This window comes from Nomascus leucogenys, chromosome 2 (assembly GCF_006542625.1).
Source record: "Nomascus leucogenys isolate Asia chromosome 2, Asia_NLE_v1, whole genome shotgun sequence".
NCBI lineage: Eukaryota > Metazoa > Chordata > Mammalia > Primates > Hylobatidae > Nomascus > Nomascus leucogenys.
Window position 1 is genome coordinate 64,719,493 of NC_044382.1, and position 17,597 is coordinate 64,737,089.

The 17,597-nt window shown below is 34.2% G+C and overlaps 1 protein-coding gene across 1 annotated transcript in view; it reads right to left on the bottom strand.

Moving 5' to 3' along the window:
* LPCAT2 (lysophosphatidylcholine acyltransferase 2) overlaps positions 1-17,597 on the bottom strand; it is a 74,827-nt gene that overhangs the window by 38,369 nt on the left and 18,861 nt on the right. The window contains exons 3-8 of the mRNA XM_030796906.1: positions 16,813-17,030; positions 15,445-15,557; positions 13,413-13,473; positions 12,508-12,566; positions 10,932-10,966; positions 7,758-7,812 (exon numbers count right to left, since the gene is read on the bottom strand). Coding sequence (XP_030652766.1) covers positions 7,758-7,812; positions 10,932-10,966; positions 12,508-12,566; positions 13,413-13,473; positions 15,445-15,557; positions 16,813-17,030 — 541 coding nt within the window. The remainder of the gene's footprint in view (positions 1-7,757; positions 7,813-10,931; positions 10,967-12,507; positions 12,567-13,412; positions 13,474-15,444; positions 15,558-16,812; positions 17,031-17,597) is intronic.

A 17,597-nucleotide genomic window follows, 5' to 3' on the forward strand; every position in this document is an offset into this window, starting at 1 on the left:
TATGTGAAAACTTCTTTTTTTCTTTTCTTTTTGTCTTTCATCTTCTCTATCCATTCTAATGTCAACCATATTTTTACTATTTGTTTGAACTTTATGTTTTGTCATTTGTTCTGCTTTTTAAAAAAACTCTTAGTATTGGCTTTACAGCTTTTTGCTTAACACCATTTTTTGCTTTAGCATTTTTAATTGTACTTTTTCTCTGCTTGATGTTCTGTGATGCCTCAATTGTACTGTTCTTGTTTTTATTTATGGTTTTCTAACATTAACAAGGTTTTAGTGCATATTCAAGTTATTATGTATTTTTCAGCACCTACTATATACCAGGCAAGATTAATAGGACCCTATTCCCCGCTCTAAAGAAGATCAATATTTTAATAGTATAGAACAACACATTGATAACTCCATACGCTAAGTGTCATTACCCCTATTACCCCCAATTATAGATGGGGCTCAATAGCTTAATTAACTTACCTAAAGGCATACAAGTCACATGGCCAGAATTCAGCCCAAGATTTGTCAGATTCAAAAAAAACCTTATTTTCTCCACTAACCATCCTTCCTGGAGTATGAAAGCAAGAAGTAGGAAAGGATTAATTTTGTCAGGGGCCAGGGAAATGCAGCCGAAGAGGAAGGTGGTGCCTAGGGAGAGAGTGCACACAGGAAAGCTAATTCTGTTAAGGGTGCTCTATAGAAGAACTAATACTTGATGTTGGCATTTTAAGAATAAGTGAGATTTTGCCCATAGTTACTGTTTATTGAATTATAACTACAAACCAGGCATCATGCTAGGTGTTTTACATACATTATTTTATTTCATTAATTTTTCCCCCATAGTAGGTGCTCAGGCACTGCACTAAGCCCTAAAAACATGACAGCAAAGTCCCTGCCCTCAAGAAGCTCTCCATTCAGTAGGGTAGAAATTTATGAAACAGTGAGCTAAATCCACCAATAAGAGTTACCGTCCATTAAACATCTACTGTGTGCTGGGTATTTTGTATTAGGGGCTTTATATGATTAACTCTCTAAACAATTCCTTGAGGTAAATCCTACCACTTCCATTTGATAAATAAAGAAGGCAACTAGAAGTAATTAAAAATACCATTTTTTTTCCAAATGGACCTGTTTTCAAGTCTTGTCAATCATATTAAGAAACCTGTAAGCATTGGTATCTCAGAGGTGACATTTAAGCAAGGGAATGACATGACCAGGTCCAAGTTTTTGAGTGGTAACTTCAGCAGTAAGGACTGTATGCACCAAAGAAGAGAGTAAGAGCAGGGAGAATGTCTGGAAGCAGCTGCAATCATGGGAGAGATAATAAGACCTTGAGTAGAGGGAGTGAGGATGTGGAGGATGGCATGGATCCAAGTTGTATTTTTAAGATAAAATGTATGGAATTATAGAATAATGTACTATAGGACATTTTTACTTTTCATATTTATCTGATTATTTCCTCTCTAAGGAGGCAGCTGCAAGCTGCAGAAAGAGTTCTTGGACTAGGTTGCTGCCTGAGATCTGCCGTGTGATCCTGGGAAAGTCATATAGCCTTTATGAGCCTCAGTGCCCTCTCCTGTCAAATGAAAAAATTTAACTACATGATCTCTGAAGTCCTTCCCATTGGAATTCTGTGTGTGGCTATTTTGCATAGTTGTTTTTTAAGATGGAAAAATAAACTAAGCCACCAGAGGTCCCCACATCCTTATATACCTAGAATAACTATCTTTGCAAAGAAATATTTCTAAAAATTCCCTGCGTCCTGATCTAGTAAAATTTCTTGTATTTGCTTAGTATAAAATCCAAGAAAAAAAACACTGAGTTGAAATTAATGTTCATAAAATCTCTAACAAAACAGTGTAAGAAATTAAAGTTTTTAATTGCCATATAATTCTTCATTTTTTAAAAAAGCTAAACAACCATTTGTAATACACTTGATTTGTAGGTCATAAAAGTACATACTGAAAACCTTGAAAAATAAATTGCTGCCACACTGTTAACCAAACATAATACAATGAAATACAGGTTTGGTTTTATATTAGTGCAGGTAGTATTTTTCATAAAACAATTTTTAATAACTCTCATATTGGTGTGACATCTTATTCTTAAGGAATAAAGTTCCACTGAGAGTACAAAATAATTAAAATCCTAAATTTGACACCCATGGGCCTTGGAGGCCCCATTCCTCCTAAGAAGCAATTCAATGGAAATTCTAATAAAAAGTCACCTCTCCTAGGATAAGACCTTGCCCTCTATATCACATTTCCATTTTGTACAGTCATTCAAGGCTCACAGTATGAATGTACCCTTTATTTGGAAAGGAAAATCAATCAAAGAGAGGGTAACATGATTGCCACTATCTTTTATGGTTCCCAACACACATCTATATACCCCAATGACTTCAAGCCCCTAAGTTTTCCTTTCTAACTTCATCTTCTCTCAGTATCCTCAGTACTCACATTGATGACTCACTTGACATCTTGGCCACAGATATTCTTCTAGACTCTACCTCTGCCATGGAAACAAACTTATGACTCTAATCTCTGCTAAGTTCTTCAATCAGTTTCCCCTCATTATCCATTAGTGTTTATTTCTCCCCTAATCTGGTCTTGCATAGACCACGACAACCTAATGGTCACATCTGGATCAATCATCCCTCTTTATCCACTCCCTCTGGCAACATCTCCCTGCCTATCTACACTGGACTTGGGAGTCAGATAATTCTGTATTACCTGTTACTTAGAATCTTTCACTTCTGCCATGCCCACAGTGCCAATCACACACCTTCAGCCACCTCTCCTGATCTTGCCTTCATATTCCTGTTAAGGACCACTGAGAGATGCTAAAAATGTTACATATGCTCCATGCTTTTCAAGTTGCAATTCCACTTTTACCTCACTCTTGTGAGGTACAAATGGTACTTCACTTTCAACTTTATAAAGAAGACAGCTTATGTGAACTTATTCCCTTCTATTGCACCTGAAACTGGCTTCACAGCTCCACTCTCCTCTCCTTTCAAATACAGTATTCTCTGTACCTTCCCCATACTTAACTTTGCACCATCCTGTCCCAGATGAGGAAGAGACGAAGCGACATGTTTCTCAGGTTAACATCTCATTTGTGCTTTTGGTCCCAGAGTCCCCCACTTCCTCTTGGTCCTTAAATTGCATACAAGCAATATACAAAATTCTTCAGCCTACTATTTAAGACATCCATCAACCAAAGCCAGTCACTTACATAGATTCTCAGTATCACTAAAGCTAGTTTATTCATTTTTCTTGACTATATCAAGCACATTCCTTTCTACTAAAAAAATGATGAGGAAGATTGAGGAATTATGACACTATAATCAATCTTTTATTGTTTCCTTGTAACAGAAAAGAATTTTAAAAGGACAATCTTAACAAATATGCAGTTCTAGTTCTTTCTATAGTTCTTCTTTTAAATCTTCAAAGAGAAAAAACGCAAAAGAAGGAAGATATTTTTAAACAATGCTTGCTGCTTCCTTCCCAAAAGAATAGAAACATCTAGATGAGACAGAAAGTAAAAGTTAGTGCTTATTGAACACTTACTATGTGCCAGCACATAAGTAACCTTATTACTCCTCAAAACTCTATAAATTAGGTGTTATTATCCCCATTTTTGTCAGTGAGAATGCAGGCTTAGAAAGGTTTAATTTTCTCAAGTACATAACAGGTAAGTAGTAACAGGATTAGAACAAAAACTCTAGTTAATACCCTTTTTATTTCTCTACTAGTATTCACAAATTCCAGAATTTTACCAAGTTCCAGAAGAAATTAGCCTTGTTAGAACAAGTACATATGTAGGGTGTGTGTGTGTGTGTATGTGTCTGTAGTTGTGTGATTGAGGTTTTCTAAAAGGCTCATTTTAGATTAAAAACTACAAATAATTGTAGTGCATTTGGATACTTAAATAAACTATATAAATGTCTTTGAATATTCCCTAAGCAATTAGCTCTCTAAAGATCTTAAAAGTGATATATACATGTAGCTGTTGATGATAATACTCATTATTAATTGCAATCTTTCCCTAAATCAGAAATTCTTTTTAAATAAAAAAAACAAACCTTTCTATTACTTTAAGGAAATGAAATGCCCACCACAGAGTATTTTAGGCCCAATGCTAGCCACTATAAGCTCACTATAAGTTTTTAAAGGAATTTTCCTAAAGAAAATACAGTAGTCTCCCTTATCTGGGATTTTGCTTTCTGTGGTTTCAGTTACCAACAGTCAACCATGGTCCAAACACATTATATGAAAAGTTCTGGAAATAAACAATTCATAAGTTTAAATTGCATGCCATTCTGAGTAGGGTGATAAAATTACATGCCATCCTGCTCTACCCTTTCTTCATCACAAGGAGAAGAGGGATGAATATAGTACAATGAGATGTTGACAGAGAGAGAGAGAGAGAGACCACATTCACATTCAACTCTTATCTATATTGTTACAACTGTTCTATTTTATTATTAGTTATCACTGTTAATCTCTTATTGTGCCTATTTTATAAATTACATTTTATCAGAGGTATGTATATCTAGGAAAAAAGTTAGTATATATAGGGTTTGGTATTTCTTGCAGTTTCAGGCATTCACTGGGGGTCTTGGAACATATCCCCTACAGATAAGGGGGGACTTATTATATGTCTAATATGCCCACTACAGACAATTTTTATTTATCTATAATATATACCAGATAGCTTCTAAAGTCAACATGCTTTGAATACAAACTGAGATATAGCCTATGAAGGAAACTGACTGCACAGTCAGTGTAAATGGCTTGTTTCCATTCATAAACTAGCTGCGGCCCACTTAGTGCTTTATAGTGTGACTTAGCATGTATTCTCTCTCATGAGATAAACCAGCAGACTCTTAATTCATGTCACATTTTGTAGTGTTTCCTACTAGCTATTTTATTCCCTATGCCCTAAGCCATATCCTTATAAAGGTATACTTGTGAAGCAGCTGGTTAATAAAAGTATGACTAAAAGATACTTTAAGAACACCCATTATGCCACATTACAATTCAAAGAATAACTTTTAGTAGAACCATTCTGTAGACAGACGTCTTCATCATTGTTCAAGGATGCCAGAAGAACAATTACACAGGACATGAGCTTTAGAACTAACTATATTTTTAAGATCCAAGAGTCGAGAAAATAATAGCCTTTTCAAAAATACTGTATGTCTCTATGTTGGGAAGCAGAGAGGGCTGGGAAGAGGTGGTAAGAAAATATTCCTAAATATTAGATTCATTATATCTTAGATATCTAATGATTTTGGTAACTAAAGTGTTTGGTAGTCATCATTACTGAGGGGAGACTTGTGAAACTAAAGGATATGGCAGTCAACATATCGGGGTGTCATGTGACTCACAAAAGCAAGACTAAAACGGCACTTTAATAATTCATTCAAAGTTCATTTGAAAAACCATAAAATTAATATCATATTCTTGAATAATATATCCTGAATTAGGTTTACCTAATATTCAAGAAGTTCTAAAAACATGTTTAAAATAAGATAGTAATAAGGATTTCCATCAATTTTAAAGAAAAAGAAAAAAGGGGGTTACTTGAGAACAACCAAGACAATTGAAACTGGAGCAACTAAATGTACTGAGACCACAAACCAATCTCAAGCTGGGCCTCGGCAGACATAGTGGAAAAGCTGGAGCCTCAGACATGGCCCAGCTCTTACAGAGCTTCAAGCCAGGGTGTGGTATACTCAGTGCCTGAAGGGCTGCTGGGATACATCTTCAGTTAAATCCAACAGTGAGTATTAAAATATTAAAATATCATAAAGTATTTAGGAGTCACCTGGGTGAAAGGGGGAGTCATAAATTTAAAGTAAACATAACTAAAATAAGAATATCTGTACTAAATTTGAAGTCCACAAATTCTCATCCTCTTGTTCTGCACTACAATTCTAATTCATCAAATCTCTGTCGATGCAGTTATTTTCAAGCAGCTGAAAGTCATTTTATTTGTGAAGTTATGGAACAAAGAATACATTGTTTTCTTTGCCAGAAAAATATGATCCAAATAGGTCTCAGAACTGGCTGGAGAATGCAAATATTGTAATTTTTTAAAAAAAGACAGAAAGAAAGAAAAAAAAGAAAGCCATGACACAGAAAGGAAATGTGGTAATAATGGTCATGACAAAAAAATAAAAAAAAAAAAGAGGAATCTGAATACCTCTGTTGTAATGCAGTTTGACCACTGACATGCTACGGCAAAAAAGACAGCTTTGTGTACATTTCTACATGTGTCGCTAGATCTTGTCTTAGCTACAGAGGAGTACATTGAGAGGAAGAGACAATATCTTGCAGAGAAGATAGCATGGCTTTTTTAAAGTATGTTTTCTTGTTTTTTTAGAAAAGTGAAACAGGCCTAGACTACCTGAGCAGCTATTAAAGAAGCAAGAGCAGTGCTCAGAGTATTTAGAAATATTATGACATAAGGCTTCCTGAAGTGTATTCTATAGAACACTGGCTCTGGGAGATATCCAGAGAAAAAGGTTCTGTAAGTCAGATATTTCAAAGGCACTGAGTAGTCTTGAGAAAAAAAAAAAATTCATTTTGTTTACCTTGATACTTCCTAACATTATTAAATTAGTTTTTGTTCCTCAGGAACCTCTAAGAAAAACCCAAGAACAAGTGTGGGTTTTCTTTTTTTTTTTTTTTTTTTTTGGCCACAGTGAGAGATACTGAACTGGTTTTAAAAGTGGGGGTGTGTGAAATATAATTAATAAACAGATATTTTCAAGACAGGCAGAAAAATGCAAATCTCAAGAAAATTTCACTAAACTCATTCTGAAATGTAATTTGCTCTCCTAAATCATTTGGTATTACCAACAATCTCTAAATGGCCAAATCACTAAGCTATCCAACAAAGCAAAATAGTATTCTTGTGAATTAAATTCCACAGTCCTGTCACTTAGGCACTAGACCCCACTCAGAACTCTGCATGACACAAGCAAACTTAAGGTTTTCATTACACAATCCATGGATGCAATTAGAAAATCTAGGAGACCCATTATCAAACCGTCTCTCTTCAGAGACTACCTGAGGGTACTGCAAAAAACGACTAGATTCTGAATTCAGGGGTCTATTCTACATCATATCTAGAAACTAAGAACAGCTCTGGAACCAACCTTTAGAGACTTAAAAACCTGGTTGAAATTTTCAGAATACTGTAATAACTCCTCTCTCACTACCTGCCACTGTAATTCAAACCAAAAGACTGTCCTGTGAATGATGGTATGTGCTGCCTCCCAGATAGAATTTCCTTGGGCTTTTCATGTGCAGGGTGATTTCACAGTGAAAGCTTCTGACCTCTATGTCTCTCCCCTAGACCCCAAGTAGCATCTCTTAGCTTTCACAAAACATTTTCTTTAAGGAGGTGTGGGGCTCTATCAGCTATCGTCAGTTCCTTTTGTCAGGATGTGAAAATATATCATTCAATTTGGCAGAGGTCAGCATTAAAGGAGTAAAAAGATGAGAGCAAGGTGATGCCCCTCTGGCCAGCCAGGGTGGTTACATGTTTCAAGTTCCCAGAATCTAGAGGTGTTTTCTAACATGATTTCAAGGGCTAAATCTGACAGCCTAGGTTTATATACACAATTCGTAAAACACCAGGGTTTATGTTATGGGTGATGGACCTTTATATCTGGTCTCTCTAGACTAGAAGTTCAAAATCAAAGGAAAGGCCAAATCTCAAGTTCCAAGGCTACATTTTGAATGACTTACCTCAATTTCTACCTTTGTGAAGAGCTGGCAGAAAGTAAGCATACAAAGCTGAATGCTGAAGAGAAAAAAGAAAAGTCTATCTTTATACAGTAATGCAAGTACCATCTTATATTATTCAACAATCATTTCTTTATACACAAATACCCCCACATCACACTTCATATGTATTTTGCATTTATAAATGCTACACTGCAGCTATAACACTTTTTGGGCCTACACGACTATTCTTTTTTTTTTTTTTTGAGACAGGGTCTTACTCTGTCACTCAGTCTGGAGTACAGTGGCATAATCACAGCTTACTGCAGCCTCAACCTCCTAGGCTCAGGTGATCCTCCCACCTCAGCCTCCCAAGTAGCTGAGACTACAGGTGTGAGCCACTGTGCCCGGCTTAGACAAGTATTCTTGACAATTATTATTCAAAAGTTAAATCATCAAATGAATACCAAATATGTATTTGAGTCAGAGCCTCAGCTCAACAGACTAAACCACAAATTTGAAGTTTCCTTGACAACACAGACTCAAAGGCCCAAGTCCCTAGAGAAACTACCCAAGGCCACATTTTAAGGTACGTAAATGTGTTTATAAAACTCCTAGGTAGATCATTACATTTCTGAACTCTTTTTTGACATTAAAAAAAATCAATGGGCCTTTCCTTAAAAGCGGAAGCTTTATCAAAATTGTCCCAGTTATTAATAAATGTTTTAGTTATGAGGAAATCTGAAAAGCTGCAAATTTCATCGTAAAGGCAGGCAAAGGCTGTCTTTAAAGTGGTTAAGCAACCCTCTCAAAGATAATGTTTGAAATAGTTGTTTCTACTTATAGTGTTCCAGTACATATTTAGACTCTCTGGATAAGATTTCTACTGGATTTTTAGTTTAGTCTCATTAGACAATTGACCCAGAAACCAGCAGAATGGATCAAACTACACATTTAAGAAAAGAACCAACCAATCTCTTTTCACTGTTAAGAAATTAAAACATAATTTATCTGTAAAAGTTACCTGAGGGGACTTATTTACGGAATTTAGGAGCTTAAGAATTTAGTTAAAAGAAATAATTTAGAAAGTAGATATATCACTTTCATAATTAATTATAAATTGTTAATGTGTCAGTTCACAAATCTTCCATTTGAAAGAAAAAAATCTTTTACTATCTATAAACTCTAAAGTCAATCCACACTATCTAGCATAAGTTGTTTTTAATTATTTAAATGGAGGTGTGGAATTCAATTACTTGAATAGATGCATTCTATTCTGAAAATTCTGAATACTGTAAAAAAAATGAAACCACACATAAAATCTCATTTAACCTGTCTTGTCCACCCTACAGACAGACCAAATACTTCTTAGACTGATACAAAACTTCTCTAAGTTTATTCCAAGTCTCCTTTTCCTTGGGATATTCGTTTTGGTATAAAATCTGTTTCTTAGAATCCGTATCTAGAGTAACACTTTGAGCAAGGGCAATTGAGAAAACAGATTTAGAAGTAACAGACACAGTGCTAATAATATTAAGTAGATGAGAAGACAAAAGTGGACGTGAGATTTGCAATAGATAGGTGCAATATGGCATTTGAACAAAACAAAGCTGTGCCTTTTAAAGATTTTGTGTTTGTTTAAAAGTCCTGAAAAATTTTTGACTCTCAAAATATTTTTTCTCCCTTTCATTCCTGAATTCTTTCTCCTAATTTCCTTTTCCTCTTCTCACATACTTTTCAGTTGAGAAGGCTAGATTAACTAAACCCGTCTATTATATTTTCTATCCCCAGTTCCTCTTCCAGAAAAGCTTTCTCCTATTTGATCACCACATTAACCTGGACTGCTGGGCAACCAAAAAAAGTCCTATTGGCCACATCACTATCTCTGTAAGGAACTTAACCTGTAAAGGCCCAAAGGATGGCACACCTCAGGAAGTGGAAGTATGCTACGCATCCATTGTTAAGGCACTTCGTTTTCCCAAATACTTTCATACTACCTGTTTCTCCCAATTCTCCCATTTCTAAAAGCAATCAGGAATTCAAAATAAGTAATGGCATGAAACATGTATTTTAGTCAAATGAATAAACTGATTTCCTGGTAAGTGAAAGATAATATGCTGTTTAGATATCCTGTACAATTTATGTTCTCTATTTTTGGTGTTATTTGCTTATCTTCAATGATCAAGGACTGAAGCATAACAAGAATATAAGTGTTTCATATGCATTAATATTTATTCTACTGTCCCATCAGTTACCTATTCTGATTTAAATTTATTATTTCAAAGCAATGTATATATACACAAAATGGAGAAATTATGCAGTTTTGATTTCAGAAGTTGGTTGGATTACACTGAAGTTATCTAAAAATCCTACAGTGTGCTTAAGGCAACTGACGATTTCCTTAAATATTTCCAAGTGATTGTCACCTATCCATCAACAATGTTATCTGAGCTTTGTGCTTAACAATATGAAAACTGGGTAAGACCCTAAGGGAAGTCTTCAAATTCGGGTGTTTCATATGGCTCTCACCAAAATTTAAACAGGTTCAGACTTATTCAGAGGGAACTAAACAAACGATCTTGAGATAAACCAAGTTTCTACATGTTCTGTTCTTTTTAAAGGCCTACTTCACATCAGCTTGCTTAATAATGAAACTGTATTCCTCTTCTCTCTTAAGTAAAGTGCTTATAGAAACTGCTGATTCCAATGCTTTTCAAATCCAAGAGCAGAACTGAAATCTTGGTTAGCTATTTTTTCAACTCATATCAGACACATCATAGCTATTTCAGGCCATATGACTAAATTTTTCTGAATGGCTTAAACCAACATAGTAAGTAAGGATAGAGACACTAGATAATGTCAAATCTGCAATGGAAATAAAACTACAAAAGTAAAGCTAACTATGATGCAAACTAGGTCACTTACGAACTAGCAGACAAACACTTGAGACCCATTTGGATGGGACAGATGCCGAGAATTTTGCACACAGGAGACTCCAGGGGTTAGTGGTCAAGATAGCGATGCTCTCTACAGAGACTTATCAGTTATAAGACTTAGGGCTCTGATCAGAAATCTTTATGCTTTTAAATATAACAATATTTTTAAAATAATACTTTTTTAAAGAATGAATAAATGATCTTTCTTTTTCTTCACTAAAATAGAATTTATATAAACTAATAATAGACATAAGTGACTTACAATGTATATCCTTGCCATGTCCAGGTCACAGTATCCTATAATAACAAAATTATTTTAGCTGCTAGTCTGGAGGAAAAATACTAAATAAAATAAAGATCTTATATTAATATGGGGATTCATGTATTTTTTCTGAAATTAAAAGCAACATGTTGATAAGTAAAATAAATACATTATTGTTAAAGAACAGTGAACTGCCATGAATTCTTGGATTACATATCTACATAGCAAAGATCTTCCTAATGTCAACAACTTTTGATGAAATGACTTGTTCTAATTTTTTAAAAACTATTTTACATGCTTAGCCACTTTTCTCCTAATATGAACATATCTGGATAATTAATTTGCCTACAAAAAACTCAGAATAGATCAGTTTTCAAAAAAAAAGCTTATTTGGGAGAAAATAAAATAATATGAACATACAATAAACTCAAACCTATAGGCAGAAGTACAACGAATAAAAGTTTGATAGATTTTAATTCTTTTTTTAACCATAGATGTCCAAGGTTGAAAAACCAGCCTCTAAATAGAAAACTGATTTGATGAATAACCCTTAATCTTAAATAGTAGAGATAACTAATAATTATATCCTGGCTTTTAATATAAATTCTCTAGTACAGAAAGTTCCTCTCAGAACAAAAACATTCCCTCAAAAATCTTTCTTTAGGAAAATGGTGGTACAATCAATATCTAGAGGACAACAATGTACCCAACTGGAACAGAAGAGACTACTTCCTTCTGGACTTTATATAAGATGTTAAGTTAGGCCAGGTGCGGTGGCTCATGCCTGTAATCCCAGCACTTTGGGAGGCCAAGACAGGTGGATCACTTGAGGTCAGGAGTTCAGCACCAGCCTGGCCAACATGCTGAAACCCTGTCTCTATCAAAAATTCAAAAATTAGCTGGGCATGGTGGCACATGCCTGTAATCCCCACTACTCGGGAGGCTGAGAAAGGAGAGAGAATCACTTGAACCCAGGAAGTGGAGGTTGTAGTGAGCCAAGATCGCACCATTGTACTCCAGCCTCGATGACAGAGCAAGACTCTGTCTAAAAAAAAAAAAAAAAAAAAAAGATGTTACGTTTTCTCAGGTATTTTCTTATTTAATTAAGCTACTTACTACCAAGGCTCACACAATTAGTAAGTACTGAGGCAGTAATGAAAGACCAAGCCTCTTTAATATTTATCCTGCTATTTCAATACTTCTTCACTAGTAATGACCACTGAATCAAGAAAAATTTCCTTCTAGAGTTAATGAAAATCACAAATTTTTAACTATTCATTCTAATGAGACCCTAATCTGGGAATTAATGACACCAACATGGTGACAACAGAGTAGAGGCTAAGAAAATATCTTCCTGAAGTTCAGTAATAGCAAAATAATATTTAATGTTGGTATCAATGGATATGTGCCTATCTTGCAAAATTTTAAAAACTAGATGTGGCGAGCAGAATGAGCTTTCCCATTTGCTTCCACCTTTTATCTGTTCAAAACCTTATTTATATATTAAAAGGGGTTCCAGAGAATCTGTGCTACTTGGAATATTGAAATTCTTCCTGTGGTAAAATACTGTGCTTACCAGCTTGTTTGGGTATCTGAGGAGGACTGGCTGCACTGGAACTCCTGGAATGAAGGCTCCTGCAACCACATTGAAACTTTATAATGTGTTTTTATGTGAATAAAAGTTTTATGATAAAGAGAAAATTAATAAATAGTATAAATAGACTGAATATTGTAAGAGTATGTGTAACAGAAATCATTTGCTAAATGTTGGTAAATGCCTAGTGCTTACCAAAATGAGGGATTTTTTTTGAATTAAGAACTACTGAAGCAAAATATTAAATGCTATGCCTATGCCACTTAAAATATTTGTTTATTCATTGATTTATTTCTCCACTTTTTTTCATTTTCCAAGTGTTAATATTCAACAGAATTGTTTTAAGTAATGATAAAATCAAGACAAAGAACAAATAAGAAGAAAAGCTACATGAAACCAAATGCTTGAAGCAAGAACTACCACACTTGCTAGAAGTGAGTCATAACTTTGCTGCTGAGCATTCTAGCAGCTAATACAAAAACATTTTAAAGTATTACAAATTATAATGAAAACTGCATTTACTGATTTCTAATGTTAAAAAAGAAGTGAACCTTAGAAAGCATCTGAAGACATTATAATGATAATGAGATAGGTTTTCTACTTGATGACATAGAACCTTACGTGTCTGTGAGGGTTCCCAAACACACACACAGCCACACATCCTAAGCGCACATGCATGGAGTGGACACTCCAAGGGGAGAGGAATTATGACACCAAAAGAGAAAGCAAAGCAGTAAGTTCTATGGATCCACAACGTTAAAAAGTTGCTATCAGAAAAGAAAAAAATGCTCAGAGCAAGCTAAAGAGTTATTTTGTGTATTTCTGTAAAATCATTTGTGAAATCTTACATATTACTTTGTTAGAATACACAATTTAATTTTTCTCACCTGGTTTAAAAGTAATCAAACAGGAACGATTAGTACAGGTACCTTCTGGGAAAACTAGTATCTTGGGAAAAAAGGAATAGATTTAATATTTCAATCTAACTAATAAATTACCTATTTACTCGCTTTCTTATGACTTCACAAACAGCTGCCAATGCTTAAAAAACAAAAACAAAATAAAAGGCTAACACTTGATTCTAATGAAAGCTACTATCAGATTATTCAATTTTCTTGTAAAGAAAGTGTTGTCTATTAATTTAATTAGAAAATGGATTTAAGCTTTGAATAAAGAATATACTTAACAAATGTCTCTTAATGATAAAACTAATGATCTGAATAAACTTAAAAGATGTAGAGCATAATTCATGGTCAAAGGGTGCATTAGGCTACATTAAATTTTTTCTTCTGCTATATATCCTTAACCAAGTAATTTCCAACTTTGTTTCAGTTTTCCCATTAATATTTACTCCCACAACATATAGTTCAGGCATGTCTTGAGGGCAAAGGAAAAAAGATATGTGTACAATGTGCTTTATGTTTACTTGAATTAGTTGACATATGGAATACAACTTAATATCTTTTTTTCTTTTTGAGGCAGTGTTTTTAGCTTTTAACATATTTCTTCATGTTTTCAAAGTAAAAAATATGCAGTTTGTTAGTTTCCCCATTAAGTAAAATAGCAACTTAATTTTCTGATGCTTTTAAAATTTAGCCATGAATAAATTGCTAAGTGAATAAAATAAAATAAAGTAAAATCCTGCACTCACAGCAGTTAGCAAAGTGTTTTTATGATAATTAGATAGGGAAAATATTATTGGGCTACATTGCCACAATAACAGGTTATTTATAAAATAAAAATTATGAATAGATATAATTCCATTCTCCAGTTTAAAAGTGGATTTCCTATGACAACGGGATACAATATCAAATATACTTTATTCAGTGAAAATTCAACAACTAAACTACTAACACTTAATGGATGTACAGTGAATCGTAAAATCTCAGAGCTGGAAGGGCCATTAAAAGTCACCTAGTAGATCTAATGCTTGATTTCTTTCTACAATAGTGGTAGTTCAGCCAATGCCTGAAAATTCTAGAAAAGGATTCCACATCAGACCATTCCACTTCTGGACAGAAAGTTGTTCCTCAAGATGAGCAAAATGAGCTGAAATTTATCTATTTGTTATCTCCCACCTACCAGTCCTAGATATATTCTTTGGATCCACAGAGAAAAATCAAACCCTACTGCCAATGCCACCTATTCTCAGTCCTCTTTTTAATCATTCCTTACATGCTTTGGTTTCTAAAACAACCTGTTTGGTCACAGACTTTCTCTTGGACCTTAACATCTTCATGTCATCATGTGTGGCCACATAACTGTAGGAATATTAGTCTGCTAGAGATGAGTTGTTTTCAACTGGGCAAAGATAAAGGGGTGCCTATTAAAATCACCCTTGGCTTATTTTGCAGTAAATGTTACCCCCCCCACCCCCACATTCCAGGGAAGGGGGTGGTGAGATGGTAATGTTTGAAAAAAAGTTCTACAGGTGATTTTGATATGCCCCTTGAACTGAAAAGCACTATCTAAATATACTTCAGGTGAGATTAAAGATCTTAATCACTTACCCACCACAATATTGAGTATAACTGAGCTTATATAATTAAGCTTATAAAATATGAAATAGGAGATACTTTAGTATAATGGTAATAGATACTAAGGTATCTCCTATCTCATCTTTAAAGTGGTAATTAAATTTAGAGTTAGAGAATCAAATTTTTATAACACAAAGAGAAAATTGGTTCAAAGAGTTTGGAGAATAAAAAAGAATAATACATTTAATTCCATGGAGTATCTCATGGGGAAGAGGACTTCTTAATACTTGCTACTGTATTTATTCTGCACCTATTATGCTAAAGATACCTAGTATAGGTGTCCACAGATATTGCTATCTGTGGATTCAAATGAGTAAGTCTACCTACATACAATTAATAAACTCCCAATATATTTAAATTATTAACATCTACCATGTTTTACCTGGGGCCATTCTCCTCCTGATGTTGTTCGCTTTATTATTTCATTTATTGTGTTTTTTCGGGAATCCGGATCTACACGGGACACCAAAACTGGTTGCACAGCCCGTAACAGTCCTTTAAAACAAACGAAAAGTCACAGGCAAGACATTTTTTGGCTAAAGCAACCACAGCAATAATACTAGATATATAACACATTGTATGGAAAATTTAAATGAGTAAATCAAAGAGAACAATTAAAAAACAATTTATTAGAACTTAGCTTCTAATTTTGAAAGAAGTGGATATTTACAACTAAAAACATTTCATTTATTTAACAGAAGTAAGCAGCAAAAACACAAAAGGAAGCAAATGTAATTTTCTCCCTAAAGGTCTCCTAAAGGTCTTCTTCCTCAACTGACATTAAACCTTTGGAATATGCTACAAGATTATTGTTTCATTTTAGGAATACCTTGAAAACCGATTATGTGAATTCATAGTACACATAAGTAGGAGTAACCATTACTCATAATACTGCAATTTTCAGCAGAACATTTTTTTAAAATAGCTTCCTAACACACAAAAAATCAACTTCAATTTACCAAAAACCTATTGCTACACAATTTTTCAGGAAAAAGCCATATTACACAAAGCATGGTAGTTACATTAAAAAAAAAATGTGTCTTAGCTGAATGACAAAGCTGCAAGAACTACTATTACTTCTCCAGAGCACTGAGACAACATCAGGGAACTTTCACACTCTCTCATCATCTGATGTTTGCAATAACCTTGGGACAACAGGGAGTAATTACTTGGAGACAATTCTTGAGGGAGACCAAAGCATCTGGTAGGAAAAACATTTCACTTGCATCATTATTTTTTATGGCAGGAAGTACCTATTGTTCCACATCATAATTTTCAAAGAGCTACACATAGGTCCCTCATGGAGATTTGGGGGGCAATAATGAAGAAAACAGAGTGAGGAGAAATCACTTAACTGCATTTAGCAGCCTAATATCCTGAAGATAAATTCATGAAACAGCATATACCTATGTTTTCATAGATTCTCTCAAATCAAACATGGGTTAAATTCTCTCAAATCAAGCATAGGTAGTATCTGAAAACTAGTCTTTCTGGCTATATATAAGAACAGAAAAACATAATGGTATAGTGATAAAAGTTTCAAAGAGTTATGAAGCTATAAAAGGGAAGTCTCTAATCTTTTTTCATAAATATACTATTTCCATGTAGTAACTTATTACAATAAAGTAAATATGTTTGAAATGTTTATTTTAAACTTTTTAAAAAGGTTATCAATAAACTATATATGATTATTTTAATTTAAAGCATGAGCATGAAAATATTTTATCTACGCTACCTTACAAGTACTTACTGCCAATCAGTGGGACTTGTGCATTCTCATTTCGAGATACTATAGAAGGTAACCCAGCTACAACACAGGCAATTCCATCAAAGAATGTCGAATGAGGGGCAGCAACAAAAACTGGTGCTTCCAAAGGACTTGCAATCTTTCCTTTTACAGCAACTATAAATCCCATTGAAAAGAACATAGCACGAGCCAGAAATTTCAAAGCTGTTTGAGTAATTTTCCTTTGAAAATATAGAAAAGACATAATTAGCTTTGTTAATTAAAGCTAGCAGCAGAGTTTTACTCTATAATACAATAAGAAAACCAAAATATGTCAGAGTATTTCATATGAAAATATGAGCTGAGGAGAATAATAGCTAACACTTACATGGCGCTCTTTCTGCCAGGTGCCAGACACTATTCTAAATGCTTTATATATAGATTAATCTCTTTAATCCTCAGCCTAATCTTTTGACGTAGGTATCTTGAAATTATTACTCCCATTTTATAGATGAGAAAACTGAGGCACAGAGAAGTAATTCGCCCAAGGATATGTGTGGCTAAGAAACAGCTCCATCATTCTGAGACTATAAAGTGTTAAAAATGAATTTTCAACACACATCCCCTACTGAGATATCCAAATCAGAACTGTCCTTCAAAGTGGTTATCTTGGGAATCCACATATGTGTAATGAAGATGCTACTATCTCCTAAAACACTTTTGGAGCTCTCACACTGAAACTGTTCTCAGAATTATTTTAGGAATTTTTTTAAAAGTCTTGTAATCCATATTGTTACAGTTTTTAGATA